This window comes from Gadus chalcogrammus, chromosome 22 (genome assembly GCF_026213295.1).
Source record: "Gadus chalcogrammus isolate NIFS_2021 chromosome 22, NIFS_Gcha_1.0, whole genome shotgun sequence".
In the NCBI taxonomy this organism is placed as follows: Eukaryota; Metazoa; Chordata; class Actinopteri; order Gadiformes; family Gadidae; genus Gadus; species Gadus chalcogrammus.
The window spans coordinates 13,712,617-13,728,593 of record NC_079433.1 but is presented as its reverse complement, the minus strand read 5'-3'; the positions used below and the strand labels follow the sequence as shown (position 1 = coordinate 13,728,593).

At 44.7% G+C, this 15,977-nt stretch overlaps 2 protein-coding genes across 10 annotated transcripts in view; both read left to right on the top strand.

The window, feature by feature from the left end:
- The window catches only part of LOC130375310 (neurabin-1-like), a 45,524-nt gene extending 40,490 nt beyond the window's left edge, over nucleotides 1-5,034 (top strand). For 6 of the 7 annotated variants that reach the window (XM_056582130.1, XM_056582132.1, XM_056582133.1 and 3 more), the window contains exons 13-20: nucleotides 118-268; nucleotides 716-791; nucleotides 1,127-1,180; nucleotides 2,406-2,454; nucleotides 2,809-2,853; nucleotides 3,434-3,547; nucleotides 4,009-4,191; nucleotides 4,688-5,034. In XM_056582130.1, the coding sequence (XP_056438105.1) occupies nucleotides 118-268; nucleotides 716-791; nucleotides 1,127-1,180; nucleotides 2,406-2,454; nucleotides 2,809-2,853; nucleotides 3,434-3,547; nucleotides 4,009-4,191; nucleotides 4,688-4,858 (843 nt within the window). In that variant the 3' untranslated portion in view covers nucleotides 4,859-5,034. The remainder of the gene's footprint in view (nucleotides 1-117; nucleotides 269-715; nucleotides 792-1,126; nucleotides 1,181-2,405; nucleotides 2,455-2,808; nucleotides 2,854-3,433; nucleotides 3,548-4,008; nucleotides 4,192-4,687) is intronic. The other variant, XM_056582135.1, reaches the window with a different exon arrangement.
- A 2,606-nt stretch (nucleotides 5,035-7,640) lies between these two features.
- Nucleotides 7,641-12,524, top strand: LOC130376059 (ankyrin repeat and SOCS box protein 4-like). 3 transcript variants are annotated; one of them, XM_056583268.1, is made up of 7 exons: nucleotides 7,641-8,247; nucleotides 8,287-8,499; nucleotides 8,776-9,075; nucleotides 9,424-9,666; nucleotides 10,025-10,272; nucleotides 10,843-10,956; nucleotides 11,807-12,524. In XM_056583268.1, the coding sequence occupies exons 1-7, from the start codon at nucleotides 8,091-8,093 to the stop codon at nucleotides 11,993-11,995; spliced, it is 1,464 nt and encodes a 487-aa protein (XP_056439243.1). In that variant the 5' UTR covers nucleotides 7,641-8,090; the 3' UTR covers nucleotides 11,996-12,524. The 3 variants fall into 3 exon arrangements, with proteins under 3 accessions (XP_056439243.1, XP_056439242.1, XP_056439244.1); XM_056583267.1 differs by having other exon boundaries at nucleotides 7,642-8,499; XM_056583269.1 differs by having other exon boundaries at nucleotides 7,642-8,499; nucleotides 10,838-10,956; nucleotides 11,807-11,894.
- The last annotated feature ends 3,453 nt before the right edge of the window (nucleotides 12,525-15,977 follow it).

Genomic DNA, 15,977 nt, shown 5'->3' with positions numbered 1-15,977 from the left:
GCCATTCATATTTATCTATTTCATATTTACTGTATAAATTATATATTTGGTCTACATCATATTGGTTTGTTTCATCCTAACTGTGTACCCCTCCCCTCCCAACTCTCTTGGTGACAGGTGTCAGAGAGTACAACAGGAAGTCCCGCCCATAGCCGGAGCGGTTCGGTGCGCAGCGCGGCGTCCTTCGACGGCGTGGGACTCAGGAATCCCGGCAGCACTGAGGGTTCGCCGAGACGTTCACTGCTGCCGCAGGGAACCAATCAGGACGGTACGTTTACCCTAGGCCCCGCCCTCACAACATAAAGCGATGAAAGAAAATAAAATGTTGGGCAGTGTCAATACAGCGGCCGTTTAGTGTTTGGCATGCACACTTAAAGCTCTTGACGCCAAAAGATATGGTCCGATGGACCTGCCTAATTTTAGGTTTCTTATGTATAGGTTTTTTTCGTACCCTCTTTTTGTTATTTCCTTTGGCTGGAAATTCAACATTTTGCTGCAGAGTAAAACATAAAAGTAAAAAGCCAGGTGTCATGAAATGCTCATAGTCACATTCACTGGACGCTGAAACAAAATGACCTTGCAGATGAAACCGAAATAAACCCAATAAGACCTGGAATCATGACGAGGCAACCGTGGAGCCGGGAGCTGGGTCATGCTTCAAAAGAGTGTGTTTATCATCTGCAGGACGTCACAGAGAGTGTTTTTTTGTCCGCAGGGTGCCAGTCTCACATGGTGTCTGGAGCGGCTGGCAGTGGGGAGGAGAGCCCCAACAGACAGGCCCCGGGGCCCGGGTATGACCTTGCCCAAACCCAATAATGAGATAGAAAACAACACAACACTGTACTGGGATAACGAGTGGTAGGACAGTCGTCTATAATCCATTCACCCACGGGGGCCTCATGAATCAATCATTTAAAAAAATAAACGTCTGGCTGCATGTGTTAAAACGAAGATGTGGGGCCACCTTTTGCGAGGACTAGTTTCAGTATAAAATTATTTAAAACTTTTAGAACAGCAAAAAGTGTCAAAGCGGTGTGAGAACATATAGGGTGTGATCACGGTGTTGGTTACCGTAGTAACGCGTGACACCAGCTGCCTCTTCTCATCTCCTCTCCGTTCCTCTCAGAGTCTCGCTACGGCAAAGCAGAACCAAGGATCCCCGGGCATCGCCGGGAAACAGGTAAACACATTGTTTAGATACCTGTGGTGTTGTCATCTGCTGTATGCCAAACCCAGGCTGCCTAGAGTCTAGCAGGACTCATCCCTGGATCAACTTCATGCATTTTGCTTTACTGGATCTTCCCTAAGAGACACTGTTTGTGTGCGTGTGTGCGAGTGTGCGAGTGTGCGTGTTTGTCTATTGATCTCGTCTGCTAGTCATTAATTATCAACGTTGTGTTTTCTGCACAGTGGGCAGTCTCTTGTTAAGTTTTCTTGTTATTTTTTTTATTTCTGGATCCGCACCAGGAACACACAAACGCACACCCACACACCCCTTTGTTGTAGTCCTATTTGTTTGTGTGTGTGTTTGTGTGCGTATACATTGTTTTGTGTGAGTGTGTGTTAACCCAAATAACTTACAGTGCATAACTACAGTGCCTACATTTATGTGTATCTGATAATGCAGTTTTCAGTACACTCCTCTATTTGCTGCACTCATTGCCGGCAGCAATATAATCAGTCAGGAGTCTAGATTGTGTGTGTGTGTGTGTGTGTGTGTGTGTGTGTGTGTGTGTGTGTGTGTGTGTGTGTGTGTGTGTGTGTGTGTGTGTGTGTGTGTGTGTGTGTGTGTGTGTGTGTGTCACAAAGTGTGTGCCTGCGCATTGGAGAGGAAAACAGGAAGGGGAGAAATGGGGGAGAGAGAGAGGGAGTTCAAGACAGGGGTACAGGCACCAGGCAGGCGGACAAAAACCCACAGTTGGCCCAAACTAGGGCCATGGTCACTCTGCCCCGCTCTCCCACTCTTCCTGCCAACGCACGCACGCACAAGATTTGAGAATTATTTAGTAGTCTGGGAAGTAAATCTGTGTTGTCATCATTGCATCAAGTTTCTAAAGTCTCTCGCTCTTTCTGTGTTTCCTCGTCTCTTTGTCTCTCTGTCTGTATGTGAGTGTTTGTGTCTATTTCTGTCCCTCTCTGCGTCTCTATCTCTGTTTCTTTGTCTCTCTCTCTGTCTCTGTGTCTCTCTCTCTGTGTCTTTGTCACTCTCTCTGTCTCCGTGTCTCTCTCTCTGTTTCCGTCCCTCTCTCTCTCCCTCTGTTTCTTTGTCTCTTCCTCCCTCTGTGTCTGTGTGTCTCTCTCTGTCCCTGTATGCTCTCCCTCCCTGTTTCTTTGTCTCTCTCTCCCTCTGTCTATCTGTGTGCGACGGTGTCTCTTTCTGTGCCCGTATGCTCTCTCTCTCTCAGTTCCACGGAGCCCTCGGTGGAGGACAGTCCAGAGAAACTCACGGCCAAGGTATATGAGGTCAAACTGCACAGCACAGAGGGTTGATGATGTCATGGTTGTATTATGGTGAATGCTGCCATGGCGCCGCAAGGCCTAACTGTTAATGTGAAAAAAAACAACCAATTACAGTGCTCTTTCATGAGGCAGTTGGAAAAACATTTGAATAGTAAAACTAATTGTCCAATCATGTATTCAATCATAGGTCATTTTAGCAAAATTGTGGATAACCAAATAGAAATAGATAAACCCTTTTTCACGGGGTTTTCAGACGTTTTTGTGTGATTGAAATCAATCTTATTTTCTTAAAAGTGTTTTTAGTTGCTATTGTTATTCATTTAAATAAACCTGCTTTTTGTTCAACAGAACTTTTTAACCTGGCCCCACTTCTTCTCCTATTCATATTATTTGGTATTGTATATATTGTGTATCCCTTACTTTCCTCCAATCATGCATCCCTTTTGGTCAAATGGCCAATGATTGATGGTTTAAGGTAAATAGGGATAACGAAACCAATAAATTCTCCCTAATCATAAGGTTGAAAATATCGCCAAATCTCAAGAAACCTGTGCAAACCAGATGACACATTTTGATCAGCCTACATAAGTTGATTAATCAATGAGTGATTGTAGAGCTTTTAAATTGGTTATTTGTTTAACCACAGGCCGGGCTGATCTTGGTGTTACATCATTTAAGTATCCTGACACTAACGTATTCTTTATACTAACGTCAAAATCTCATTTCCCAGGCGAAATGATTTAGATATGCACGGCTTGTCTTCAGTAGCACACAATCATTCTAGCACATCCATTGCTCCTCTTCAATTTCTCTCCTGTATCACTCAAAAACAGATTCACTGATCCGTCTTAATGAACTAATCCTTAGGGTCTGCGGGTGAAAGTAAAAGAAAACTGCAACTCCCAGCCTGAGCTCATTGGACCCAGGCGCTGTAAAGCCAAGCCTTGGCCCTTGTGGTTCTCTCGTCTCCTAGGGTCCGGCCCTCAGCGCCGACAGCAGCAGCAGCAGCTCGGTGGAGATCAGCAGCCTGCTGAACGAGGCCAAGATGTCGGAGCGCTCCCACGCGCCGGCCCTCTCTTCAGACGAGGTGCGCCCACAGACACCCCCCCACCCCCTCCCCACCCCGATACACACAAGCCTCTCTTTGACACCACAAGACAACGCGTGACTAAACACTGAGGTGTCCCTGCTGGGTTTCAGAGTCATGGTTGTTCTTTAGCAGAGGATACTGTCTGCAATGCGGTGATGACGCCATTTTTTTGGTGTCTTTTTCATTTGGTGTGAATAAAGTTGTATTCTGTTGTCCTTCATGCTGCCATGCTCAAGAGCTTGGATATGATAGAGGATGAGGTAAGGCTGTCACTCAATGTCTGCGGCATCCATGTTTTTTTATCACAGAATAGTTTCCCATGCGTGATTTCCCATTTAGTTACGTAGATCTCCTTATCCCCCTTTTAGTTATCGCATGTAAGGGTGAGGCATTATCTTTTTATCATCTATAAACCCATATAGATGTGTGAGGGCCATCATCCTGTCCTCTGTCTGCAGATCCTAGACGAGGCCCAGTTCCCCAGGCAGCACCAGGGGCCGAACCTCAGCGTGACAGAGTGGACCCCCCAGCAGGTGGCCCGCTGGCTCATCGGACTCCACCTGGAACTCCATGTCCCAGAATTCACTGCCAAAAACGTGGACGGGGAGCGCCTCCTGCAGATGGAGAGCAACGAGCTGAAGGTGAGTGGACCTCTCCCACAAAGCTGCCGGCTAAATTACAAGAAGAGAAGCGGTAAAGGTTTCTAGTATGTCGAGTTCATCGACGAGCTGGAGCTGCGGAGGCGGGTCTATTGGCAAGTTGAGTCGATCTTTTTGGTGTAGCGACCATAACACTTAATCACAGTGAGCCTCAAACGGCTTCACGTGCCCACGTTATATGACAACCGCCAACCCAAAGCCCTCTAAGAGTCAAGCACAAAATGCCAGAGTTTCAAAATGGGCGGCAATAGATGTGGTGGTATAAAACAAAGTAGAAATAAAGGTGAAGGTTAAGTCCATTGTGAAAATGGTTGCTTGTGTGTGTGTCTCTGTGTGTATTTGTGTGTCTGCATGTGCGTGTTTGCGTGCATGCGTGTGCGTGCGTGTGTATGTGTGCCTGTTTGTGTGTGTGCGTCCGCATATGGGTATGTGTGTGAATATGCGTGTGTTTGTGCGTGTGCGTTGTGTGCGTGCGCAGGCCCTGGGCGTCTCGTCGTCCCAGGACCGGGGGCTGCTGAAGAAGAAGATCAAGGAGCTGAAGGTGCTGCAGGACAAGACCCGGAGGAACCGGGAAAAGCTGGAGAGGCAGCGCGACAAGCTCCGCCAGAGAGAGCAGGAGCAGCAGAGACAGAGCCAGGACGAGCCCTAGGACGAGCCCTAGGCGCCCCGGGGGAGCCCGGCACCTCCCCCTACTGTCGTTCTTATCACGCTCCCCGCACCCAGTAGCACCTCGAGACCCCTGGACATCGCCAAGGACCCCCGTGTCCTCAGTGGGGTGTCCTTAAAGATGCCCGATGCTGCTCAAATATTCCACATGGCTCAGTGGTGGTGGTGGTGGTGGTGGTGGTGTGGGGGGCCACAGTGAGACCACCAGCTGGCTGTTGGGCGGTGTGTTTTATTTTTTTTCAGAGTAGAAAACCAAAAAAAAGGTGCTCACACTGTTGATAGTTCGCTGCCCCCCGACCCGCCCGTCCATCTCCCCAGCCGTCACCCCCCCCCCACCACCAACGCTATTTCTGTATTACGGTTTCAACATCTGCTCAGATCTATATTTATTTAGACATTTATTGCTGTACGTGTATTTATTCATATTCATGGTTAGATGGCGAGAGGGTTGAACATGACCTCCGCATCCACCCAGAACATATCTTTTAGCTTCTTTCTTATTTAGAGCCATCTGTAATAGCCATATTAATGGATGTGTACGATAGCGTCCCTTACAAGTGGCATTGTACATATACAGCGATGAATATAGATGCAGATATCTCTAGTGTGCCATCATGTGACAGGCAGAATTATATACAGTAATACATCCTGTCTGGAGGCGTTCCTTGGGAAGTAACTGACAGCTGTGATGAAGAACACAAGCACTCACACAAACTCTGTGGGGGGACAGAGAGAGATCATATGGGCCATTAAACACGTCCACCACTAGATGTCGCCAGTGCTGCTTCCTCTGTTGCTGCTGAATCTGAACACTGGAATCCATGCAAGTGGGGCCTGACAGAGAGAAAACAGATCTCTATGGACCCCACCTCTGACTACACTGGAAAAGTCCACATCACTGGAAAGTCGTCTATGGACTTGTGTGAAACTGACTGTATATTGTTCTTTAAGTGTTATAAAAGCAATTTCCCCGACAAAAATATGAAAATGACAGGAAAGAACCGCCAGAACTCAAAAGGATGCCCAGGACGGGAATGGAGACTGTGGTAGTGTACGATGTACAGTAAAGACGACATAATAACCCACATAGTCATGCCGCCATGATTACAAAGTGAAACCTCGTACTTATATGCATACCGTTCTGACGCCGTCTGTAATCTGCTTTCGACCTCCTTTTTATATGATCAAAACAACAGATGATTACTACCCAGCTGCTGCCTTTGGGAAATCATAGATGAGTATTTATCTCTATTCACTTCTAAATAGTGTTTCAATCCGAAGATTGATCATCCGAATCATTTTACGAAATCCATTTATTATTGATCTAATTTAAACAAGACAAATTGAATCACACACATACAAATCACTGTTTCATTACCTTTCTTTTGACACCTGTGATCCTGAGAATATGTGAATGAATATCCAAGAATGCTATACCTTAATATTAATGCTTTTGTTTTTTGTCTTTCTTGTTAACATATTTAAACAAAACTGATATTCTGGAAGAAAGATGACTGGAGCTGTAGTTTTGAATAATTCATCACAGATGAAGGAAGTGATAGAAGTTGCACTAGTGAGATACAATAGGACATATTTTAGTGATGGCTCAACATTCATCGTTTACACTTGTCTGTTTGAAAGTTGGAAAGTATTTTTTGAGCTCTACATCCACTCAATGCAACAAAAGGTAGCTACTGTACCATTCTGAATGAAACAGTTATTATTTATTTATGTATTTTATGAACCATCTTGACTATTGTTTATGCTACAGTAAGTTATGCAAGAAATAGAGTATTATTAACACCATCTAATGATTTATGCACAGTTGTGTTTTTCTTTCTTGGCCAAAAAAGATTTTATGTTAGAAGATAAAATATACTTTTTTTTATAGATATTAGTGGATAATCATCAACAATGTGACTTGAGATCATGATTCAACGTTAATATGTCATCCCATTTTAAAAATTGCAAAAAAATAAGAAAATCCTATTGTGTTGTTTCATCCTTCCTCTTAAACAAAAACGTAAGCGATACTTGACCCTTTCTGTGAATACTACCCCCATCACCACCCAGGTCGACGGACCAGGCCGTCCACTGAACATTTTCTATGTACAGTGAAACATGCCGAAAGCAATATACTGTATTATAAACCCTAAAGAAGCCTTGTTTTCTAACCTGGCGGTGGGCCGTGTACAGTTTGCTAGGGCTGCTACAGAAGGGGATCCCCTCCGTTTTGTGTTCCTACCCTCTTTCTCGTTGATTGACTAGCCTGCGCTCGCTGCTCGCGGGATGAATAGCGATCTCTAGGTAAAGGATGTTGTTTTGGGCAATGCCTGGAACCTTCTAGAGTGCGTCCGTCTTTCCTCTGCAGAGTGACGGGTAGAGAGAGCCAGGGTCACTCACACACTTTTCGCCACGCTTTAACGCTTTGTAACAAACCAAGCTGTTTGTTTATTCCTATCCTATTCTTACTTTCCCTTCGCTCCTTCTCCCCCTTTCTTTTGCATTATTAAAAGTTGGATTTGGCAGCTACTTGTCACACTGAATAAAATGTGCAGGCCCTGTCTGTTGATTCCTTTGGCTTGCCTTCTTCTATCCTGTCTGGCTTGTGTGCTCAGTGGCAATGTTTCCTTCAGTTCTTAATTACAATTTTTCAAATGATGCCCACAAAGCAGACATGGTCTGAAAACGGTTCATGATGGACACGTTTACTTTACTATTATTTACTACGACTATAGCCTATTTACCATAACTGCTATTAATTTGACTACTATAGGGCCTACTTTCCAAAGCGGATTACAATTCTGATAAATGCTACTAAGGAGGTTGCTAAGGGGTATGGGCCAATGATACCTACAGGTAGACCTAGATCGTGGATATTGAGTATCTCATCAATCGCAATTAACCTAGCAGTCAAATATAAATGGGTCTGTTTTGGTCAAACCTTTCGTGTTCACATTTAATCCAGTCAATACAAAATGGAACGCATGGCAAGGTGGATGTTTTCAGCTCCCACAAACGACCTACTGTTCTTATTATACATCATGGGTCTACAACACCCATTACACACAACACGCTCACCATTCTATTAATACCAAGCAGGACCCTAGGCATATTGGATTTCACTCCCTCTGCTATACGGTTTAACGCCTACTCCCTTTTATTGAATGTTTGAAATCAAATGCACCACCTCTGGATTACGATAATCGCAGTGCATGTTTGGCACTCCACAGAGGCCCTTGCAAAAGGTAATGCCCACCGCCTTTATCGCGGCAATTTGCGAGATCATCTCAGGCCTCTGTGGTGTGCTGATGTCGATAATGCCGCTGTCAGTCTCCGGGTCGCCCTTCTCCTTGCCCGACTTGGGTGCAGGTGAAAGTGCAGGCAGCGGGACGCCCTACTTGGGTGCAGGTGAAAGTGCAGGCAGCGGGACGCCCTCCGTGTTCATGGAGGAGTTGAGCCCCAGGCAGCTGGCGGCCAAGGAGCTCAAGGCCCGCTTTCTGGCGGCCTTGCAGAGGAACGACGGCCGGGCGGTGTTGGAGATCCTGTACCACAGCGACCTGGATATAGACACGGTGCTGGAGGTGGAGGACCGCAACATGGTCCTGGCTTCGTACAAGCAAGGTAGGGCAGGATTTGAAGAAGATATATAGTGGCCGGGATAGAGTTAACGTAAAGTGAATGGGTTCGAACTAAGACATCATTAAAGTCGAATTATATATGCATTGTTTTTGTTGTTACAAGCTAGGAGGACGATTATTTCAGATCAGCCCCTAGATGGCGCTAAAGCTCCACGGAGGAAATTTAACCAAAAGCCAAGATATAATTGTTTTTCTCACGATTGAGCGTAGTTGTGTTATTCTCATTAAAGAACAACATTCCCCTTCTCTATTCTCACAGGATACTGGTTGCCAGGCTATAAACTTGAGAAGTCATGGGCGATGGGCGTCCACGTGTGCGTCAAGTACAACGCGTTAGAGTCACTACTGGTGCTCCTCCAGAAGGGGGCGGCCGTTAACCGCAAACCCAACGGCAAGACTCCGCTGCATGTGGCCTGCGAGGTCTCCCAGGCTGACTGCGTGGCCTTGCTATTGGACCATGGGGCCCGGGTCAACAGCAAATCATTAAGCGGCCACGCAGCGCTCCACTACTGTATCACCAGGGATTCAGTGGACTGTGCCAAGCAGCTCCTTCTCAGAGGTCAGAGGTCAGAGGTCAACAATGGGGAGGGGGGGGGGGATTCATGTAGTTTTGGTTGAACGAAGGGTTTAATGTGATTTAGTTCAGTGTAATTACAGCATATACCATAATGCCTTTTGAGGGTAATATATTTTTATATAGCTTATAATGTATTGAATTTATGTACTTACTATATTAATTGGTAAAGTAAATACATAAAGATGGAGTGTGTGCAGTGTGCTTACATACATACAGAGACGTATTATGCCATGAAGAATGGAGAAAAAAAATATCCAGAGAAAACTTTATATTAAAATAGACCATCTGGAACTATCTTTAGGAAGAAAGAACAGTATCTCCTGTCTGCAGGTGGGAAGGTGAACATGCCCAGTGATAACAACGAAGAGGACACTCCGCTGCACAGGGCCGCCCGGTTCGGCATCCCCCAGCTGGCGGCACTGTACCTGTCCAGCGGCGCTGCAGTGAACGCGGTCAACTCTCACAAGGAAACTCCCCTGCTGACTGCGGCCTTCTGGGCCTTCGACCAGAAGGAGCAGCTCTACAGCGAGGACCACCACCTCGTCTGTCGCATTCTGCTGGACCGCAATGCAGGTGGTCCATGCTCCCATGTGGTTCATAGAAAGGTTATATTGTTGTGTAGATCTGTAACCAACTCAGAATGCTCTGAGGGTATTGCAACTGGTCAGGTACCGGGTTTCTTAAGTTTAGTTTGTATGGTCACTGTGGCATAAATCTTATCCCATATAAGCCAATCAAAATGAATTATTACATAGTTATATCTAATCAAATTTGTATACAAATGTACTTATATTTGACCAAGAATATAATGCTATATTCAAGTTAATCTATGTTTATTGGACGCATATATTGCATGTTCTCTGACTATAACTTTGATTCGAGCGTGCGACAACATGACCACGCCCTTCTCCCCGCCTTGGTCCGACCTCAGACCCAAACATCCCAGAGGAGGACAAGAAGACGGCCCTCCACAAGGCCGCCTGGAACTGCGACCAGGTGCTGATGCAGATGCTGCTGGAGGGCGGGGCGGACGCCCGGGCCATGGACATCAACGGCTGCGCCCCCATCCAGTACCTCCTGAAGGTCACCGGCGTCAGGCCCATGGGCGTCCCCCATCTCTGCTACCAGCTGCTGCTGAACCACAACGCCGCGCGCGTCTACCCTCCCCAGTTCCACAAGGTTCGTGCACGCGACTCGGAGGACACTTCGGTGTGGTTGACCCCAATGGCGTAGGCACATCTCTAGTGTCACCGGCGCAGAGGCAAGAGGCTGTTGCTGTAGGGGACATCTTGTAGGAGTACATGCAGGGACATGCATTTTCATAAACAAACCAAAACCATAAACAAACAAAAAATAAATACATGTCCGGGCGACAAATTGCTGCCCTTGTCTTTCATGCTTTTCTTTAACCATTCACCGGCTCTTTCTTGATAGAGTAGTTCAGGGGTTCACATCAATGTTCATTTAAAAAAAATGATCTTCACCTTATCAAGAGGAACAGAGGTCACAGAATTAGCTACTGAGCGTAAGAAGACTTGGGCAACTTCTCGCGCTCAGAAGTGCGGACAGAAGACACATAAACGCAAGCACCGCTGTTGAGCCCCATGAGGTATAATCTAGCCCGCAGCCCTCCCCATCGTTCACTCACTGCGATCAGAGGGGAGACGTCCCCTGCGGCGGGAGCCCTCCCTCGCGGTAGTTAGTGGTGATGGTTAGATGGATGGTCGGTGTGTGTCTGGCGCAGTACAGGTGTTGCAGGCCTGCCATGACTTCCCTGAAGCAGTGGAGATCCTGGCCAACTCCTACGAACGCTTGAAGCCCACAAGGAAATGGCGAACGTCCATTCCTGACGACTGCTATAAGGTATACAATGATGTTCAGAGATACTGTATGTTCAGTATGTATGCACATACTGTATATGTATATGTGTATACATACACAGGTTTTGGTTTTAATCATGTCCAGTCAAGTTTCCCTCCTGTGTGATTACTGCTCCCTCCCCTAATGTGTTTCAGCTGTTACTCGTTGCGTGCCCTGTGTGTTTGGTATTTAAGCCCTTGTCTTTCCTTTCTTCCTTGTCTGATCATTGTAGTTTGTGGTGAGTTGTGTCCTGTGTGTTCCCCGCGTCACCTGTGTTCTCGGTGTTCTCGGTGTTCCTTGCCTTTTGCGTTAATAAATGATCCTTTACCTGAACTGTCTGCGATTGGGTCCTACCTGCCTGCCTGCCACCCGCTAACCGTGACAAGCTTGGCTGTTCCAATATAGAGCTTTTTTGATTGTTGACTTTATTGAAAAGGTGTGGGCTGAGAGGAATATGTGACATATTCCTCTTAGCCCACACCTTTTCAGGCATGCAACGAGTAACAGCTGAAACAAATTAGGGGAGGGAGCAGTAATCACACAGGAGGGAATCTTGACTGGACATGGGGAGAAACAAGACAGAGATACCAAAGTGAAACAGGAAACACACCAAAACAAGACAAGGAAACCGACAGACCATGACAAAGCTAACATATCTACATCACACATATAATGAACTTCTTTTACGACTTATCGACTTTCTTGAATAAACTTAATCGCAAATCATGATAACAAAGCATGAAAACAAATCAAATGATATAAACTTTAATGAAAAAAAGAAAATAAATCCAACCCTGAACCTGAATGTATTCAAGTCTTAACTGACAGAAGGCCCTTCTCCGTGCCTCCCCAGAGACACCAGGCGTTCTACGACTCCCTGTTCTCCGTGTGGTCCGACGGCCCGCGCTCCCTGATGCACCTGGCCAGGTGTAGCGTCCGCGGCGCCCTGGGGGGGATGTGTATGGCCTCCGTCCCGCGGCTCCCCCTGCCGCCGTCCGTCCAGAGGTACCTGTTACTGGAGCCCAGCGGAGCGCTTTACTGAAGGGGCCCTGGAGTGGGTGTGTCAGGTCACCCTGGTTCTCCCCGCCAACTGAAACAGCCCCACCCTGAGTCGAGGCCGGCCGAGGGTCCTTCTGGTCCTTCTGGTCAGGCGACAGAGCGGCGCCCAAGTGTGTTTGTCTTTTGCTGCGTTGCCTAGCAACGGACGACGGTTGGAGGGGAGAGGCGGTTGGTCCGCCTGTACTTTATAGACGTGGGATCAAGCTTCACGTTGGGGGCAATGAACAAAGAAGCTTCACGGAGCAGCAATGGTCCAGGACTAATCTGCACCTTTCTCGTCGGTGGATGTAGTGCCTGAACCTGAAAGGACACATTTATTAAGATCCTAGTTTTCTTTTAAGGAGGACGACTGGAATGGTCAGAGTTCGGACTTACAACTGGCTCCTGAAGGAATTATAGAGATAAAGGTTCTTGGTTTGAGTCCCTGATGTCCTCAGGCTACTTGTACTCATCCTTAGCGATTTGTTTAACCCCTACCTGCGGACGGTCAGGGTAGTGTAGTGGCTAGGGGGTTTACGTCTCGCCAAACCTACTGGGTTTGATCCCTCTATCCATAGTCTACCTGTAGACATCCTGAAGCAAGATTTATTAACACTACCTAACCTCTTATGACGTGTATTTCACTTGGAAAAAAGAAAATAACATTCAGACACAGTCAATGTTCAAATAAATGGATAATCATGGAAATAAAGAAAAATAGACAGACAATTATTTATTTATGCACAAACTGAAAGCTGAATTTGACAGCATATCAATCATTCATGGATTAATAGCATCATGTGGTAAATATATGTAGAAAGCAGAATGTATGACTATGGAAATGTATTTTAAATCCTTATACATTCAAATAATCGAATAGACCTCTAGATCAGATCGACAAGCTAACACTGTATGGTTTATACTTATCATTTAATTTAAAAATGTGACCTGTTTATACACAAAAAACTCATTGCGTAAAGGAATTGGCTATCTACCCAACAACCAACCCAGCAAGGGCCAATATTTGCAGAACCAGCCCTTAAAAAAGCCACTAGACCAGAAGTGCTTGTCTTTCCAGGTAACTGCCTGTGCACACAGCATGTAAACACATGCTGTGAGCCTGGCTCTGGGGATATGCTTCGGTTTTTGTTTTTTTCTTCAATAAAAGAGTAACTTTATTTAAAAAAATGAAAAAAAATAAAAAATAATGTAAATATATTTTTGGGAATAAATGAGTGAAGATTTTGATAAAAAATTAACGAAGCCTCTATAACAAAAAAATGTTGCGTGTGAATTATATATAAACTGATGTTTCAGATCATGGATTACTTCTAGAGGGAGATCTAGGTCCCTGTTCCCTTGTCCCTTGTCTTTGCTCTTCTTGTCATGTGCCTTTTCCTTTACCCTAAAGAGATTTTCAACTGACGGCTCATAGGAAGTAAGACAGCTGAAATTACGGCAGGTAGGAAGACCAATGATATCTCTTGAAGATAAAACCACTTCTAACCAAAATCTATTAGGGGAAGAGCATTGGTCTTCCTCCATGCTGTAGTTGTACAGCATGGAATGTCGAAACAAACATAACGTAACGTCTCTCCGGCATCGTCGGTCATCCATGCAAACCACTGTTGAGTAACGTGAAAGGATTTACTAAAGCCTAGAAATGTGGCTTCAATCGTGCTTTCAATGTGTGTGTGTCCCTCTGAGCCACTGTGTGTTCCTGCAGCATGGTTCCGAGTACAGGGATTGAACCCCCATGGGCCTGTTGGTGCATCTGTTCCTCTGCCAACAGTTATTTGAACCGTTTCAGTGACCTCATCCCAAGATCACAAAGATATGTGCTCGGACAGGACCAATCCTGTTTCTGTTACATGAATGCGATGTGTCTAGAAAGACAAACAGTACTACTACTAGTTGGCCTATATTGAGGATTTGCTTAGGACAGCATTCTTCCAGGAATTAATCTCGGACCTAGCTGTCCCGATATTTTACCAAAGATAAATGATTCACGCGAGTGGATGGAGATTTCGAAGTGTATTTCTACAGTGGCCAATTACACAGTGTTGTTTCAAACCTTTAGACAGGTTTTTACAGTTTACCACTGCTGGCCGAGTTTGTGAACTCTGGGAAAAAACAATTAGGGGCAATACAGGTCCTCGACTCCAACAAAAAGATTGTTGAAACAAATATGAAACAAAAGTAAATGAAACGCCCCTTTCACCCTGATTTGAGCTTGTCTGCCAACAAACTTTAGATATGAATCTAAAGCCATGATTGTGGGACTATCCAGTCCATGTACAGTATAGGCACATGCCAAGGACAAAGCCTCCCACATAGATCCTATATATACAGGTGCTATTACTTAAGTTAAAAGCTTCTTTAAAATTGCACTCATGCTGACATGAATCTCCAAGAGATGAGCTTCTCATGAACTGTATGAGGTTATGTAAAAGTATAACAACCTAAAGTATTCCTCAGGTTACAGCTGTGTGGGATGCAGCTATGTACTTGGTGAGTCCACGTGTAATCTGTTCTTCTTTTGGAATGGAGCACGACATGTACATCATGTACTAGTCGACAGCACATATGTTCCACTGTCTAGGAATAGAACATTGTGTGAGATAGCGGAAAAACACATTCACATTCATTCATTCCACTCAATCATTCAGCACAACTTCCAACGCACATAGATCAAAGATACATATTTCCGTAGTGTAGTCTTTTATTCTACAGTTTGAAACATTCAACGATACCGTTGAAAGGGATTTCGGTATCTGGGAACTGTGGTGTACAAACATATTGACCAATGGCGTGGATGAGAAGGTGTTGAATGTACCGTATGCTGCACATTGAACAGATATTAGTGGAGAACAGTCAGGTGCTAACATTAGCATTGAGAAATAACAGTTGTCTAAGCCGTCCTTAATATTTACCAGTTGTTTCCCAGACTACTGCAATGATCCCTGTGCTCCATTTCAATACATACAAAATATACATGTTTATTATTAGTTTTGAATTAGTCCTATTTTATATAATACTGGCATTTTTTAGGAGGACTGGTAATGAAAATATAATGTTCCCTAGGTACGCTGTGATCTGGTACCTATGACCAGGTTTGGTCATTCACCATTTCAATAATGTCTACAGACTAAGTACACATTATTAGAACAACACTATAATCATTATACTCTTAAACACAAGAAAACTCTTACGGGTCTGAGGGTTCAAACTTCCTGGGACACAATAATATTCGGAACAATCTGATCCAACAGGCTCAGAATACACATGCTTGGAAAGGTGATAGAGATGTTATTGGTTTGTTACAGATCCCAAAATATATATTGTATAAAAATAGGAAGGATCAAATTGAGTACAATCAAGCTTCAATAAGCCGTGCCTGGTCCTAAACGTGACAATGGGAATTATCAGAATACTGACCAAGGGCATTTCCGAATAGTCAGGGCCTGCACTTATAATATATAAATACACACACACATGCGCGATATCTGTTCGAAACGTAATTTGCAGGACTTGGGCATTTGGGGCAGCTATGGCACTAGAAATGGTTCACAGGGCCCACTATCTGAGAGAGAATCATGTTGATTGTCTCTCAGATATATGACAATTTAAAGACCTTAAATTCTGGGAAACCTTTACGTTTGCTCTCACACAACAGTGACATTCATAAGTCATCATTCTCTGATTAACTTCTGCTCAATCCATCTTTTAACCGTTATAACCATTGTTATTTCTCATTTCTTTTATGAGCCTCAGTGCAACACTGGGCTCACTGTGATCTCCAATAATCAATTAAAACAATGATTAAGTTAGAGAGTGAAAGATAGATTTTCTTTTAACAGAATTAATATACAAATTAATTATTTTAAAAGCTTATAAAACCGGTTGTGCCACTATTATCGGGGCAAATGCGACCACCAACACTGATGGTTAAAAATCATTTTGATTTAAATATACAATAATTTAGA